Source organism: Bos grunniens, chromosome 3, assembly GCF_055505025.1.
Source record: "Bos grunniens cultivar Pamir isolate PY7600 chromosome 3, Bosgru_T2T1.0, whole genome shotgun sequence".
Classification (NCBI taxonomy): Eukaryota; Metazoa; Chordata; class Mammalia; order Artiodactyla; family Bovidae; genus Bos; species Bos grunniens.
This window is the reverse complement of record NC_141167.1, coordinates 66896880-66915063: the sequence shown is the minus strand read 5'-3', so window position 1 is coordinate 66915063 and position 18184 is coordinate 66896880. Positions and strand designations below refer to the sequence as shown.

Genomic DNA, 18184 nt, shown 5'->3' with positions numbered 1-18184 from the left:
TTTCCCATGAAGTGATGGGACCAGATGCCATGATCTTTGTTTTCTGAATGTTGAGCTTTAAGCCAACTTTTTCACTCTCCACTTTCACTTTCATCAAGAGGCTTTTGAGTTCCTCTCCACTTTCTGCCATAAGGGTGGTGTCATCTGCATATCTGAGGTTATTGATATTTCTCCTGGCAACCTTGATTCCAGCTTGTGTTTCTTCCAGTCCAGCGTTTCTTCCAGTCCAGTGTTTCTCATGATGTACTCTGCATTTAAGTTAAATAAGCAGGGTGACAATATACAGCCTTGATGTACTTCTTTTCGTATTTGGAACCAGTCTGTTGATCCATGTCCAGTTATAACTGTTGCTTCCTGACCTGCATACAAATTTCTCAAAAGGCAGATCAGGTGGTCTGGTATTCCCATCTCTTTCAGAATTTTCCACAGTTTATTGTGATCCACACAGTCAAAGGCTTTGGCATAGTCAATAAAACAGAAATAGATGTTTTTCTGGAACTCTCTTGCTTTTTCTATGATCCAGTGGATGTAGGCAATTTGATCTCTGGTTCCTCTGCCTTTTCTAAAACCAGCTTGAACATCAGGAAGTTCACGGTTGACATATTGCTAAAGCCTGGCTTGGAGAATTTTGAGCATTAGGAAGTCATGAAACACCTGGAGTAACAGGGAAATTTGGCCTTGGAATACAGAATGAAGCAGGGCAAAGACTAATAGAGTTTTGCCAAGAAAATGCACTGGTCATAACAAACACCCTCTTCCAACAACACAAGAGAAGACTCTACACATGGACATCAGCAGATGGTCAACACCGAAATCAGATTGATTATATTCTTTGCAGCCAAAGATAGAGAAGCTCTATACAGTCAGCAAAAACAAGACCAGGAGCTGACTGTGGCTCGGACCATGAACTCCTTATTGCCAAATTCAGACTTAAATTGAAGAAAGTAGGGAAAACCACTAGACCATTCAGGTATGACCTAAATCATATGCCTTATGATTATACAGTAGAAGTGAGAAATAAATTTAAGGGACTAGATCTGATAGACAGAGTGCCTGATGAACTATGGAATGAGGTTCGTGACATTGTACAGGAGACAGGGATCAAGACCATCCTCATAGAAAAGAAATGCAAAAAAGCAAAATGGCTGTCTGGGGAGGGCTTACAAATAGCTGTGGAAAGAAGAGAAGCAAAAAGCAAAGGAGAAAAAGAAAGATATAAACATCTCAATGCAGAGTTCCAAAGAATAGCAAGAAGAGATAAGAAAGCCTTCCTCAGAGATCAATGCAAAGAAATATAGGAAAACAACAGAATGGGAAACACTAGAGATCTCTTCAAGAAAATCAGAGATACCAAAGGAACATTTCATGCAAAGATGGGCTTGATAAAGGACAGAAATGGTATGGACCTAATAGAAGCAGAAGATATTAAGAAGAGATGGCAAGAATACACAGAAGAACTGTACAAAACAGATCTTCACAACCCAGATAACCACGATGGTGTGATCACTGACCTAGAGACAGCCATCCTGAAATGTGAAGTCAAGTGGGCCTTAGAAAGCATCACTACCAACAAAGCTAGTGGAGGTGATAGAATTCCAGTTGAGCTATTCCAAATCCTGAAAGATGATGCTGTGAAAGTGCTGGACTCAATATGCCAGCAAATGTGGAAAACTCAGCAGTGGCCACAGGACTGGAAAAGGTCAGTTTTCATTCCAATTCCAAAGAAAGGCAATGCCAAAGAATGCTCAAACTACTGCACAATTGCACTCTAAACACAAGGAGCAGTTAAAAAAGACACAAAATAACTAGATGTAAAACAGGCTATCAAAAACAGCAATCTTGAAGGGAGGAGAGTACAGATGCAGGGTTTTGAAAATGTATTTGAAAATGAGAGATCAACAACTTAAAACAATTACCTATACATATAGCCTGGAGAAGGAAATGGCAACCCACTCCAGTATTCCTGTCTGGAGAATCCCATGGACTGAGAAGCCTGGCGGGCCACAGTCTATAGGGTCACAAGTAGTTGGACATGACTGAAGTGACTTAGCACGCATGGATACACATAGCTTTTCATTAAAAAAAAAAAAAAAGAAAGAAACCTCTTGGTAACTGCAAACAAAAAAATCTATAATAGATACACACACACAACACAAGGAAAAAGGAATCTAAACATAACATTACAGTTAGTCATCAAATCACAAGAGAAGAGAGCAAAAGATGAAGTAAGAGGAAAAGAAGACCTACAAAAACATTTCCAAAACAATTCACCAAATGGCCATAAGAATATACATATTGGTCATTATCTTAAGTGAAAATATCCAAAATGCACCAACCAAAAGACACAGAGTGGCTGAATGGAAACAAGTCAAAACCTGTGTATATGCTGCCTACAGAGGTCACTTCAGATCTAGAGACACACACAGTGTGAAAGTGAGTGTATGGAAAAAGGAGTTCATGCAAATGGAAATCAAATGAAAGTCAGAATAGCAACACTTGACAAAGTACTCTTTAAAATAAAAGAGAGAAAGACACTACCTAATCAATCAAGGGATCAATCCAAGAAGAAGATATAACAATGCTTATCCTCTGGCTCAGACAATAATCCACCTGCAATGCAGGAAACCTAGGTTTGATCTCTAGGTTCTGAAGATTCCCAAGAAGAAGGAAATGGCAACCCTCTCCAGTGTTCTTGCCTGGGTAATCCTATGTAAAGAGGTCTGTGGGTACAATCCATGGGGTCACAGACGAGTTGGCATGACTCAACAATGAAACAACAACAAAAATACACGTGCACTCAGCATAGGAGCACCTCAATATACAAGGTAAATCAGACATGTAACAGAGCAAGATAATGGAGTAGTGTGTGTCTCCTCACACAGGGCATTAAGTAGGCACTGGTGGGGGTCCTCAGACACCTAAGGAGACAGGAGGAAGCCCCTCGGTACCAGGTGAGACTTGGGAAAGAGGAGAAGGAGGGAAAGTAGAGGCAGGGTGGGATCAGTGCACCTGTGGGTTTTGCGGGTGTGGAGAGGCTCTGATGCTCAGAGGGGCCCACTCACCAAAGTGGGATCAGCAGGGGCAGAAAGGCAATTCTGTGGATCCAATGATTGGAAGGGAACCCTGCCAGTATATCCTCTCACCCTCTGAGGCTCAGGCAAGCCTGTTGGGGTGCCCTGCCTGAATCCCTACTCTCCTCTGCCCCTTCAGAGTGAAGGCACAGTGAAGGGACTGGTGAGAATGGAGAGTGACCTTGAGGGGTTTGAGGGAAAGGCTGCCAGAGACTCTCCTACCTGCTCAGGCCCTGGCCAGCCTGATGAGGTCCCAGGCTTGAAATTTCAACCCCCAGGGCCCCTTCTGGGTGAATGGATCCTGGGCCAGAGCACCCCACCTTAGGCCTCTTCTAGCCATGTAGGTCCCCTCTGGGACACACCCACCCCCTAAGGGCCTTTCCTGGTGCATGGGACCCCAGGCCTTAAGTGCACTCCCTGGGCCCCCACCCGCACCAAGGCCTGTTATGGAAATGTGGGTCTTGGCAGCCCGAGTGCCACCCTTGACAGGGTTTCCTGACTGTGTGGGGCCAGGAGGACTGAGCACCAGCTCAGTCCAAGGCTTACTCTAGCTGCACCAGCCCTTGCAGGGATGCCTGTGGAAATCTGCATCTCTGATGGCCTGCACAGGCACCTGTGCTCAGAAGCAGCTCCAGGAGCAAACGCTGGTGAGAAAAGCACACACAGAGATGGACTGACACAACAGGACCAGAGAGCTGCCTAGGAGCCTTGGAGGCCTGCCTGGGGGTGCGGGGGTTGGTTGTAGCTCACTGCGGGAGTAAGGCCACTGAAAGAGAAGGCACCAGGGAATTGTTTATTTTTTATATTATTATTATTGTTGTTTTATTTTTTTTATCTTATTTTCAGTTTTTATTTATTGATTGATTTTGCTGTTGCGGTTCTCGTTTCTTTGTTGTTGTTTCATTTTTATTGTTATTTTTTATTGTTTTATTTTTATTTTATATTGTTATTGTATGTTTTTTATTCTTTTCATTTTACCTTAGCTTTTATTGTGTGTTATTTTTCTTCTCCTTACTGCTTGTTGCTTTTTGTCTTTTTCCCACATAGCATGGCTTGCAGGGGCCTGGATCTCCGGCCAGGGATTGGGCTTGAGTTTTTGCACTAAATCCAGTACAGTGGACTAACAGAGAATATCAGGTCCCAAGGAATATTAATTGGTGTGAGATCTCCTGGAAGTCCTTGTCTCAGCACCAAAACCAATAGCTGAAAAGATGTAACATGTTCCAGGGTTGGGAGAATCAATATTGGTCAGATAACTATACTACCCAAGGCAATCTACAGATTCAATACAATCCCTATCAAGTTACCAATGGCATTTTTCACAGAAACAGAACTAAAATCTCCTGAAGTTGGGAAGGAGACACAAAATTAGTAAACAGAAATCTATTGCACTCAACAGACTAAAAATGAGCCACCAGAAAGAGAAATTAAGGAAACAATCCCATTTACCATTCCATCAAAAACAATAAACGACATAGGAATAATCTTACCTAAAAAAAGTGCTGCACTCAATATTCCAGAAAATTTGGAAAACTCAGCAGTAGCCACAGGGCTGGAAAAGGTCAGTTTTCATTCCAATCCTAAAGAAAGGAAATGCCAAAGAATGCTCAAAATACCCCACAATTGCACTCATCTCACGCTCTAGTAAAGTAATGCTCAAAATTCTCCAAGCCAGGCTTCAACAATATGTGAAATGTGAACTTTCAGATGTTCAAGTTGGATTTAGAAAAGGTAGAGGAACCAGAGATCAAATTGCCAATATCTGCTGGATCATGGAAAAAGCAAGAAAGTTCCAGAAAAACATCTATTTCTGCTTTATTGACTATGCCAAAGCCTTTGACAGTGTGGATCACAACAAACTGTGGAAAATTCTGAAAGAGATGGGAATACCAGACCACCTGACTTGCCTCTTGAGAAACCTGTATGCAGGTCAGGAAGCAACAGTTAGAACTGGACATGGAACAAAAGATTGGTTCCAAATTGGGAAAGGAGTACATCAAGGCTGTATATTGTGACCCTGCTTATTTAACGTCTATGTAGAGTACATCATGAGAAACGCTGAGCTGGATGAAGCACAAGTTGGAATCAAGATTGCTGGGAGAAATATCAATAACCTCAGATATGCAGATGACACCACCCTTACGGCAGAAAGCAAAGAAGAACTAAAGAGTCTCTTGATGAAAGTGAAAGAGGAGAGTGAAAAAGTTGGCTTAAAACTCAACATTCAGAAAACTAAGATCATGACATCTGGTCCCATCATTTCATGGCAAATAGATGGGGAAACAGTGGAAACAGTGACAAACTTGATTTTGGGGGTGTTTTGAAATCACTGCAGATGGCGACTGCAGCCATAAAATTAAAAGATACTTGCTCCTTGGAAGAAAAGCTATGACCAACCTAGACAGCATGCTAAAAAGCAGAGACAATTCTTTGCCAAAAAAGGTCTGTCTAGTCAAAGCTGTGGTTTTTCCAGTAGACAGGTATGGATGTGAGTTGAACTATAAAGAAAGCTGATCGCCGAAGAATTGATGCTTTTGAACTGTGGTGTTGGAGGAGACTCTTGAGAGTCCCTAGGACAGCAAGGAGATCCAACCAGTCCGTCCTAAAGGAAATCAGACCTGAATATTCATTGGAAGGACTGATGCTGAAGCTGAAACTCCAATACTTTGGCCACCTGATGCAAAGAACTGACTCTTTGAAAAGACCTTGATGCTGGGAAAGATTGAAGGCGGGAGGAGAAGGGGACAACACAGGATGAGATAGTTGGATGGCATCACCCACTCAATGGACGTGAGTTTGAGTAAACTCCTGGAGTTAGTGATGTACAGGGAGGCCTAGCGTGCGGTAGTCCATGGGGTTGCAAAGAGTTGGATACAACAGGGCGACTGAACTGACTGAACTGAAGGAGACAAAAGACATGTATCAAAATACCAGTATTTTTCACACATATAGAAGAAAAAATTTTCAGTGCATATGTAAACAAAAGACCCCCAAAATCCAACTGGGGAGGAAGACTGAGGGTGGGTTTGTGAACTTGACTGTGAAGGAAGTGATGTCATTACTCCCACCTCATCTCATTCCTGCCTCAAAGAATAAAAAGGAAAGAAAGAAAATCTAACAACTAACCTCTCCAGAAAAGGTCATGTGGTTTAGACTTGATTTCCTCTCCTTTGGGGGCTTCCATGATAGTTCAGTTGGTAAAGAATCCGCTAGCAATGCGGGAGACCCCTGTTCTATTCCTGGATCGGAAAGATCTGCTGGAGAAGGGATAGGCTACCCACTCCAGTATTCTTGGGTCTCCCTTGTGGCTCAGCTGGTAAAGAATCTGCCCTCAATGCAGGAGACGTGGTTTCAATCCCTGGGTTAAGAAGATCCCCTGGAGAAGGGAAAGGCTACCCACTCCAGTATTCTGGCCTGGAGAATTCCATGGACTGTATATTCCATGGGGTCACAAAGAGCTGGACATGCCTGAGCAACTTTCATGCCACTTTGTTTTTTCTCTTTTTATCAACTCAACCCATAACAGGATGGGTGTAACACCCTGCTCCATTTTCAGTTTCAAAATAGACGTGTTTTCTCAAAACCAAACACAGGAGGGGCTCAGGAAACAAGCGAGGACAGCTGAGAAATTGTTTCCTGGCTGCAGAATACACACAAAGTACACTCCTAAAATTTACTTATACGTACTTTCTTGTTGACTAGAAAGAGCAATAAGTCCCCCAGCACAGTGCCCACACTTTGGGAGGGGAGGCAGGAGAGTATGGAGGGAGTGAAGGACAAGCAGCCTGCAGGGAGCTTTCCTCCTGCCACTCGGTATCTCGGTTTGGACCTGAGGCAGCTGGCAGGTAACAGCCTGTGCACCATGTCCTGGATGGATGCTCCTCCTCCAGCATCCATCCAGGAGTGCAGAAAGGAGCCCACCACAGAATACAGAGGTGTGCATCCTAACTCTTCTGAGGTAAGGGGGCTGAAGTCCTTCCTAGGACTGCATGACCCAACACCTACCTCTTCACAGAGGCACTGGTTGGGGCTGTTTCCCCTGCACCTACCCCCCCGACTCTGACTGAGTCCTGACTTTACGTTGCTGGGCATTGAAAAAACTAGAGAGAGTGGAAGTCCCATAATATACAGATTATGTAAACTCTAAGAGATAAACACGATTATTTTTGTATTAAAAATATTTAACAATCCATGGGGGAAGGATGGGAAGAAGGGATAGTTAAGGAGTTTGGGACTGACATGTACTCAATGCAATATTGAAAATGGCTAACCAATGAGGTCCTACTGTATGACACATGGAACTCTCCTCAGCATTACGAGGCAGCCTAGATGGGATGGAAGTTTGTGGAAGAATATGTATGACAGAGTTCCTTTGCTGTCCACCTGAAACTATCACAACATTGTTAATCAGCTGTACTCCAATATAAAATAAAAAGTTTTTTTAAAAAAATTAAATATTCCACATACTATTAAACTGTATTATATGGAATAATTCAATCTTAGTCTCATTAACCAACTATAAATAATAGCTTTAAGGTCTAATCATGTTGATTTATCATGCACTGCTTTTAATACCTTTCCCATATAAGAACTGCCTCATAATAACTTTTGGTATTTCCTGAAAATACAAAGATTAGAGTACTTTTAACCATCACTTCAGATAACTCTCCTGAACAGTAGCCTTTGGAAAACGTTAGTCATCTGCCGTGTAGTATCATTATTTCATTCTATTTGGTTAGTTTTAAAGTGAAAAGTTTCTTGGTTTGGGTACCTCAGTATACTTTGAATTCTAAAAAATACATTGCAAACTCATGGACTCTTACACAAAACTTTATCACTATTTAATCTCAGAAAGAAAGTCTACAATTCCTCTTGCTTATGACTGCTCACCTTAAAAATTAAACAGCTATTTTTCAAGTAAAAGTGGATTTATTCAGGAATAGCAGAGGAATTGTAATTCAGAAGTAGCAAGTTACAGGAAAGCCATGGGCAAATCTCACAAAGAAAGAATATTATTTTATTGAGAAAAGGAAGGAGTTGGGAAAGATTATTTTGAAAACAAGTCCATTAGTAAAAAAAAATAAGAGGTCGGGGTGATGACCCATCCTCATTGGCTGAATTGCTGGGGGAGACAATTCTTCTAGGAGATGCAGTGTACATCTTTTCCTGTTGGGGACTGTCATTGATGATTCCCCTGTTGAAGGTTTTGTCCTTGGGGTCTATATTTGACAGTTTTCCTTATAACTTACCTCCAGTTGTACTGCATGCGAGCTCTTCTTTCTGGCATGCTGACTCCATTTGAGTGAAGTTTCCCCTTATTAAGTTTCACATAACACAGAAGTAAAAGATTATTTTGTTCTCCCATCTCTGCTGCCAATCTACTATAGGAAAAAAAAAAAAAAAGATACATGTAGAGAGGAATTCTGCTGAAAAAAATTCATGTTTTTTTTTTTTAAAGGTTTTAGATACCTTGATTATTTACAACTTACTGGAAGCACTAACAGATTATTACATTTTCTAACATGTTCATCGTTAAAACAGTACATTAATGCAGGAAATTTTCTTAAAATTTTCTGAGACCCTATATGTTATCAACTGTACAGCAATGAATCAGGCAGGAATTATTCTTTTTCCTACAACATTGATAGAAAATGGAGGCTTCCAAAGTTAAATTCCTTTTACAAGGTCTCAACAGCAAACAAGTCACGTGAACCCTCTTATTGAACCCTGGCAGCCCAACTCCAGAACTTGTACTTGGACTTGGCCAGGCAGCTCTGAGCTCCTCCAGCCTGACTCTCCCCCATCACCGTCCTCCCTCTCAGCTGTCCCCACTGGATCTCCCCAGCCTGCTCATCTTCCTCTTGGGATGTGTCCTCCCACTTGCTTGCAACCAGGGAGGGAAGTGTCACTGTTTCAGGCCAGAGCCAATCCTCCTCTTTCATTCAGAAATTATCTTCCCCTTCTTCAGAGGACTCAACTGTAAAGCAATACTTACATTGCATTTACTATGAACCAGCATAATGTTAAGAATAGTGTAAGTATTATGAGGTATTTAATTCTCCTAATGACCCTAACAACAGACTGATTTTTACTTTTAGCGTCACCAGTTTATAGCAGAGAAACATAAGGCACAGAGAAATTAATTTTCCCAGTTGTCACATGGTTAATAAAGTATGGGAACATGTACATACTGCTTAACATGGTCTGTGAGAAAAGAAACAATGGGACTGTCAAAGCCCTCAGAGTGCTGTTTGTCTCTTGAGATCATGAAACACCTGATCATTGTGACAAAATCATTTTAAGTAGAGCCTGGCCCAAATGTGAGACTCTGACACACCTAGGCAGACCTTTAAACACCCTGGCTGCTTGCATCAATTCCCTATCAGCTTAAGTAATAAGAAAAGTCTTATAATTTCAGCTAATAAATTAATTCGTACATACACAACTTTGAGTAGCCACATTAAAGGTCTATCCTTTTGTGTTTGAGAGAGAGCTATGTTCTTTATCTCAATTTTTTTCCCACACTCACTCTTCCAGCTTGTTCCAGATCCCACTGATTCCCTGCATCCATCTGTCTTCATCAAATCATTGATTACATTCGTTTTCCTTACTTGGCATGGTCTTCCCTGGCTACTGACTTCATAAATTCAACCCCCAGTGCTCTATAGGCCATTCCTTTATCCTTTCCTTCTGATCTCTTCCCATCCCCTAATATACACATATATGTTTTGTTTGGGGTCGTGGTGGGGGGCGGTTTCCCTGGTAACTCAGTGGTAAAGAATCTGCCTGCCAAGCAGGAACCGTGGGTTTGATTCCTGGGTCAGGAAGTTTCCCCTGGAGAACAAAATGGCAACCCACTCCAGTATTCTTGCCTGGGAATCCCGTACATGGAAAAGCCTGGCAGGTTACTGTACATGGCGTTGGACAAGATTTAGCGACAAAACAACAACAGCAATTTTGGTTTTACTTTATTATCTGTCTCCTCTAGAATAGAGCTCCATGATGCTGAGATTTGTCTCCATGTTGTTCACTGTTTGTTTCTGAGCCCCTAGAACTGTGTCCAGCACATGGTAGTTTCTCAATAAATATTTGTGCAATTACTGAGTGACCAAATCATTTGGAATTCCAGAAACGGTGTCTGGTCACTCCTCATCCCTTCATATCCCATCTGCCTCTCAGATCAGATCAGATCAGTCGCTCAGTCGTGTCCGACTCTTTGCGACCCCGTGAACCTCAGCATGCCAGGCCTCCCTGTCCATCACCAACTCCTGGAGTTCACCCAGACTCATGTCCATCGAGTCAGTGACGCCATCCAGCCATCTCATCCTCTGTCGTCCCTTTCTCCTCCTGCCCCCAATCCCTCCCAGCATCAGAGTCTGCCTCTAATACCCCCTAAATGCTTGTGTTCTTAAGGCTTCATCATCAGTGCTTTGTGTTCTCATTGTATTCACTGCATGCCTCCCATGGACAGGTTGCTTTAGGGTTCATTAAGGATCCATGAGGAAATGTACATAATTCACGTGTACAGGCCTAGGCACACTAGGCTAAATACTTACCTTTAAACCCCAGAGCACTGAAGATTCTCGAGCAGATATCTCAGCCTGTGGTGGTGGTGGCCATCGCAGGGCTCTATCAGACGGGGAAGTCCTACCTGATGAACCGCCTGGCAGGACAGAACCATGGTGAGTGTTGTTCAAGACCTTTTACTTGGAAGCAGTGATAACACAGTCTGCTGATCCTCCTCCTCTAGGGTCATGTTACTGAAGAGCCTAACTCCCTACTGAAGAAAACGCCTAATTCTCACCTCCGAATTTATAACTTCAAACCCATCCCTCCACAATGTTAACTCTTATCCAGTAATTGAGAATTCCCAACGTCATCCAAAAATCTACCTCATTCGTCCTGATCCTATCCATTGCCAACTGCTCAGGAGCTCATCTTCAACAATCATTCCCTTCCCATCTCCTTCTCCATGTTTGCCCTAAACCACAGGGACATTTCAGGTAGCACACAAATTTTGTTCAACATGTTCTGTTTTTTAAAAAGGATAGAAGGAAGTACAGACAGATGAATCTCTGTAAAACCCATATCTCAATGGGGCTACCACCCACCTTTTACTTCATTTAATTTGCTTATTTCCAATTTGGTAAATTATACTTTCGTTTTCTCTTTTTCCTACTATCAGCTATAACACGTACAGAATGGTGCATAAAATATACACATATAAATACTATAAAATTGATAAACATAATGTAATCATCTGTCTAATCACTACTGAGATCAAAAAATAATACTTCAACACCCAAAATCCCAAGTTATGTCCTCTCACACCTTCATTAGACTTCACCAGTGTTCTGATTTTCATGGGGTATTCTTTCACTCTTCCTTTTAAAAAATTGCTTCATATTATGTTTCTCCATTTGTAAAACATGAAGTGAAAGTCGCTCAGTCGTGTCCACCTCTTTGCAACCCCATGGAATATACAGGTGCTTCAACAACATTCTTTTTATTCTATTTGAGATAACATCAGGTAATAAGGAGGTGAATGGCATCACTGATACAATGGACATGAACTTGGGCAAACTCCAGGAGTTCATGAGGGACAGGGAAGCCTGGCTTGCTGCCATCCATGATGTTGTGATGAGTCAGACTTGACTGAGCAACTGAACAACAAATTCTGTTACTAAGGAAATCCCTCACTTAGTTATGTTTTAAAGAACTTGAATTGTGACTCTACCACTCCAGTTGTATGACAAGGAGACAAAAACCAAAAATGAAACAAAATTGGTGCCCAGTCAAAGTCCACGAGCAGAAGCAAGTCACTGCACTCTGCCCTTGTGGTGACTTCTTTGTCTGTCCTTTACCTCACATAACTGACAGCGATGATCCCCAGTTATACCTTGTCTTTTCTCCCTGTGGGAAATGGGAGCTTATATTTCTCTGTATTAATCGGCAAACAGTGAAAAGCCATCACGATGTTGAAGAGTGCAGATCACCTCAGGTGTTATATCCTCTCTGAACAGAACACACAGGATATGATCATTGAACGGCCTGAGCCGTGCTGAACCATGCTCCACTAGGGATATCATCATATCCATTTCTAGTCTCATTGAAGGGACCATGGGCATCTGGTGGGCACTTAAAATCTTGCACTATAGATAAGATTCACTGCCTGCAGCTTTTAGGCATATACCTCACATAATCTCCCTCTGGGCCTCCCTGGTGTCTCAGCAGTAAACAATCTGCCTGCAATGCAGCAACCATGCGAGACTCAAGTTAGATCCCTGGGTGAGGGAGATGAACTGGAGGAAGAAATGCAGCCCACTCCAGTATTCCTGCCTGGGAAATCCATGGCCAGAGGAGCCTGGTGGGCTACAGACCGAGCACACACACAATCTCCCTCAGTTGTTTTAAGACTCTAGAAAGAAGGGCAAACAATTCTCATGGGTCTTTTCTGATTCACTGCTGTAATATCAGCAACCTCGGGTCAATGAATGAAGAATTCATCATTTCTTGAAGAGGAAAACAGAAATGAGGAAAATACAGGGAGGAAGGGAAGGAAAAACAAATCTATCAAGAGTGTTATATCAGTCTAAGTCCTGGAAGGACATATGGAAGTCACTTAAGGGGTAAATCAAGATGTTTAATGAAGAAACAATCACAAAGGAACAAGCAGAGCAAAAGGAATCAATGAAGGATGCAGAAGCAGTCAGAGGGTGGCAGGAACAATGGCCATGTAGCCTTTGTATCTTCTGTAGTGTGAAGAAGCAAGCAATGAATGGATTCCAGAATGTGACAAACACCAGAGCTACTGGATGGAGCTAAACAAAAGGAGATGTGGTCAAGGTAGAGGAACAGAGATGCTGGGACAACGTGGCTCACGAGGGTGGAAGCCAGCGGAACAGGAGGCTTACTCCTGATCTCCTACTGGTACTGGTGGGACTCCATCAGAAAGTGGAGGATATGGAAGCTCTTTAATATCAGATAACTAGAAAGGTTAACAGAGTTTACACTGACCTCTTAATGTGATACAGTATGAGCCATTAATGTTAGAAGGTGAATAAGGGACATTAAATATTTCTTGGGAAGGTCCTGAGTATGTGTAGCACTTGTCCTTGCTGAAATGGAAACACCTGTCCCCAACCCAGGCACTCACATTCCAACCATTTTACCCAAAGCAACCCCTGGCTAGCCTGAACTCTCTGGTCTTACTGTGCGTTGCTTCCTCCTCTTTCTGTGCAGGTTTCTGTCTGGGCTCCACAGTGCAGTCTGAAACCAAGGGAATCTGGATGTGGTGTGTGCCCCACCCCTCCAAGGAGAACCACACCCTGGTCCTTCTGGACACTGAGGGTCTGGGTGATATGGAAAAGGTGAGGCAGGGAATCTTCTTTATTCCTTACTCTACTTACATTTCAATTTCCCACCTCAGTTCAATTTTTATGACATGTCCCAATCAAATTATGCAAAGCAAACTATGAATGATGAGGCTAAAAAAAACTTTGCTTGAATTTATTCTATAATAAATTCAATAGTTTGGTTATTATAGATAGATCTTATTTTCAGCACTGAGACAAAAAAACGTGCTGTGCTGTTGCTTAGTTGCTCAGTTGTGACGGATTCTTTGCAATCACATGGACTGTAGCCCACCAGGCTCCTCTGTCCATGGGGATTCTTCAGGCAAGAATACTGGAGTGGGTTGCCATGACCTCCTCCAGGGGAGACGAAAGATACCAGTTAATAAATATTTATTGGGCATATGAATCCCAGGGCTTTGTGTTGAATGCAACAGGTATCAGAGTGATGGAGCTAAGGGCCCAGAGCTCAGTTGGGGAGGTAAGAAATATGCAGTGTTATCAGCACACAGAACCATGTTTACACAAAGTGATAACCTACACCAGTTGTTAGTTTGGGAAGTCTGATGAAAGCTAGACTGGTGGAAGCCTGGCTATAGTCGGAAGATGATAACCAGTCTTCCACGAGTTATAATGGTGGAAGACTATAGTTATAGTCCAGTAGAAGCTATAACCCATGGGAACAATGGGCTCTACTAGTTGAGAGCTGTGGAGTTGATGGGGTTGTAAGTAGAAACCATGAAATAGAGTTTCTCTGAGTAAAAATCTATATTATTAGAAAAATATATTTAATAAAATAACATTTTTAAAAATAAATAAAATTTAAAAGTCTATTTAACAAAAATCTATTTTATGTATATATATTTAAATCTCCAAAAAAGCTCCTTCTATACCAGGAACATTTTATTACAAGGCTCTGGGCATTGTCAGTGAACTCTTAACTGAAAAGCTTTGTAAATGGGATAATTTTAGATATTTTGACTTTATAGTGTTAGTTACAATCAGTTTTTTCCTCCTTATTTGTATTAATCTGCATCTAAATTAAATGTAGGAGCATTGAAACTTGGGTTTCATCACTGCAGAAAAGAGTTGGGGCATGAATTCATGAATTCTGAATTATAAATCAAAATTTAACTTATTCAGTAGTCATGTCAGTGTCAACCCAAGTTGCTCTATGATTCATAATAGATTGTACTTTGCATAATCTGCTTCCTTCACCTAACCTCATTTACCATAAGCCTACGCACAACAAACTGCACACTGATAATAGCAGAACCATTTGCTGGTCTCACTATCTGTAATGTATCTGGTTGAAAAAAGTGAAAGTGTTAGTCACTCAGTCGTGTCCAACTCTTTGTAACCCCATAGACTGTAGCCAGCCAGGCTCCCCTGTCCACAGAATTCTCCAGGCAGGAATACTGGAGTGGGTAGCCATCCCTTTTCCAGGGGATCTTCTGGACCTAGTAATCAAACCCAGGTCTCCTGTATTACAGGAAGATTCTTTACTGTCTGAGCCACCAGGGAAGCCCAGAATTATGGAGTGGGCAGTATACATATAAATCAGTTCCAAAGTCACTCATGACTTGTTATGAATATCATTTTCCACCTCATTATCTACTACTACATGGGTAACACCACTTCAGCCAAATAAAATAACCTGGTAATACCTCTGCTGCTTCTGCTGCTAAGTCGCTTCAGTCATGTCCGACTCTGTGCGACCCTATAGACGGCAGCCCACCAGGCTCTGCTGTCCCTTGGATTCTCCAGGCAAGAACACTGGAGTGGGTTGCCATTTCCTTCTTCAGTGCATGGAAGTGAAAAGTAAAAGTGAAGTCGCTCAGTTGTGTCTGAATTTTCACGACCCAATGGACTGCAGCCCACCAGGCTCCCCTGTCCATGGGATTCTCCAAGCAAGAGTACTGGAGTGGGGTGCCATCACCTTCTCCAGGTAATACCTCTATATAACCACAGTTTCTGGCAATCATGATCAGCTTCTGTGGGTCCTTCCACTTGCATGGTTCATGAAGTGACTGAAGCGAAAGCCCTCAGTCATGTCTGACTTTTGCGACCCCATAGACTCTAGAGTCCATGGAATTCTCCAAGCCAGCATACTGGACTGGGTAGCCTTTCCCTTCTCCAGGGGATCTTCGAAACCCAGGGATCAAACCCAGGTCTCCCGCATTCTAGAAAGATTCTTTACTATACCACACTGCCGGCAAATTCTTCACCAACTGAGCCATCAGGGAAGCCCTACAGCTTCACAAATCCACTTTCTGTCAATTCTTTAATGCCCAGTTCTTTTCAACTTCATGTCATCACATCACTGTAAGACACAATCACTCTTGGCTCTGAATGCACAGAGTTTTTTTTTTTTTTTTTTTCCTGTCTTTGTGGTATTACTCCTTTGTCTATTACAGTAACACATTTGCTTCCACACTGAGTTGTTTATCATCATGGATAAATAGGTATGTTCCCATATATATCTGACCCTCCAGAAAGCCGTCTCTCTAGGGTAGGGATTATTATGTGGAACTTTATATTCAAGTAAGCAAATGAGTGTCTCCTGTTATCTAGATGAACAGTTAGTAGTTGAATTTAATTGATTAGTATTTCTATTCCTAATATCCATCATGATCTAGAAAATGTTGCAAAGGAATCATTGTCCACTTTCTACTGGAAAACATCTATGTTCCAGGTGCTCTAGTAAACATTCAAACATATATATGATGTCATTCACTTCTGCTAATAGCTAATCACACAAAAGAGCTTAGATGGGTCAATATCAACACCAGAAAGATTTGCATTTAGTCCATGGGGTCGCAAAGAGTTGGACACGACTGAGCCACTGAACTGAACTGAGATGAAAATTTATGTTGCTTGCCTTCCTATCGAGTTACAGTCTGCAGTTACAGCAAATGAACAATTGAATGAGAGCATGAGTAGTGTCCTCACCCTGTAATGTACTTTCTAGGGTGACTCCAAAAATGACTCATGGATCTTTGCCCTGGCCGTGCTCCTGAGCAGTACCTGTATCTACAACAGCATGGGCACCATCAACCACCAGGCCCTGGAACAGCTGCAGTATCCTTCCAGAGCTGAACTAGCACATTTCATTGAGTTTATGGGAATAGCAGCTGACACCGTTTCTCCTATTCCATGACTCCATTCTGTTGACGGATGAGATTGCAAAATGGGGCAAAAGGGAATATTTGTAAAACTTGCTTTGGGGTAGGATCTGGAAATTTTGTTGGAGAGTGCTTCTTTTTCCTTACCTAAGATCCCAGCTATGTGACTGAATTAACAGAGCTGATCAGAATCAAATCATCTCCCATCTCTGATGATGTAGAGGACTCAGTCGAGTTTGTGAGATTCTTTCCAGACTTTGTCTGGACTGTGCGGGATTTCATGCTGGAGCTGGAGTTTGATGGAAACCCCATCACTGAAGATGAGTACCTGGAGAATGCCTTGAAGCTGATTCCAGGCATCAGAGCAGGGGCAAGGTGGTAGAAAGCTCAGTAGAAAGTGGGATCAAGAGCTCTGATATTCAGCACTTGATGTCACTCTTAATTCGGGGTTGGAATGAGGTCATGCTAATGGTGCCTGGTGAACGACTGGTGGGTGGATTCAGTCATTGTTGTTACTGGAAGAACTTCAGAGACCAGAGCATAAGTTCGCTGAGGAAATTTAGAATCTAGTATTAAACAAACAATTTTAGAAAAATTTATATCATGAAGAAAAAGTCTCACATATTGTATTAAATATTAAGTGCCTCTTTTTTCCTGTTTGAGAAAAATAACCCATCAAATTGAAATTGGTAGATGTAGAATCATAAGGTAAATAAAAGGATTAGTTTGTGAAATATTGATACACTTCACAGACTGTTTTTTATTGCCCTATATAGATATATTCTTAATAGACAAACTATTTATACTCTAATTTGTTCAAAAGAAAAGCATTGCTACATCCTTCCATTGAGACTATCAGACTTCAGAGTCTTTCTCACAACATCATACTCTTCATTCTAGAGACTTACACCATATGTACATGAATGCTCGTGTGCTCAGTTGCTCAGTCATGTTTGACTCTTTTAGGCTCTATGGACTATAGCCCACCAGGCCCCTGTGTCCTCGAGATTTTCCAGGCAAGAATAGTGGAGTGGGTTGCCATTTCCTCCTCTGGGGATTCTCCCTCCCCAGGGATTGAACTCACATTTCCTGTGTCTCCTGCACTGGCGGATGGATTCTTTATGACTGAGCCACATATAACCTCTCTTACATGGTATATGTCATATTCATATACTAAGTTGTTTACTCAAATTATATTTAGCAGAGAGAATAATAGGTGGTACCTAAAAGCAATATTGATTGTGTTTAATCATATACTTAAACCTTTCAATAAATATTTACTGAACTGATGATATATGCCCCAAATCCCTCTCTATGATACTGTCACATCCAATAGAAAGTGTTGCAGAGGACTGATGGAGTGTCCTCATTTCCTTTAGGCCAATCTAACCATGAGATTGTGTATGCTAAAGTAATCTCAAAACATATTTATAGAATATGCATTTTTATTTGATTTTATAAAGCTTTTCTTTCCTGTATATCATTTGTGCCCAATGTGATTTCTTTCCCAGATATATTGTGAGTATCCTTATTTCCACCATTACTTTTCATGTCTGAAATGGAGATTGTAACATCAAACTAGTGTTTTTGACAGTTATTTGGATTGGCTTAACTTTCAAGAAGCACCTAATAAATA

The 18184-nt window shown here is 41.7% G+C and overlaps 1 protein-coding gene across 1 annotated transcript; it reads left to right on the top strand.

Annotated features, from left to right (window-relative positions):
- Positions 1-6831: 6831 nt before the first annotated feature.
- On the top strand, positions 6832-16930 carry LOC147375758 (guanylate-binding protein 6-like). Its single transcript, XM_086394052.1, has 5 exons — positions 6832-7029; positions 10615-10753; positions 13314-13441; positions 16395-16504; positions 16708-16930. The coding sequence occupies exons 1-5, from the start codon at positions 6832-6834 to the stop codon at positions 16928-16930; spliced, it is 798 nt and encodes a 265-aa protein (XP_086250178.1).
- Positions 16931-18184: the final 1254 nt, after the last annotated feature.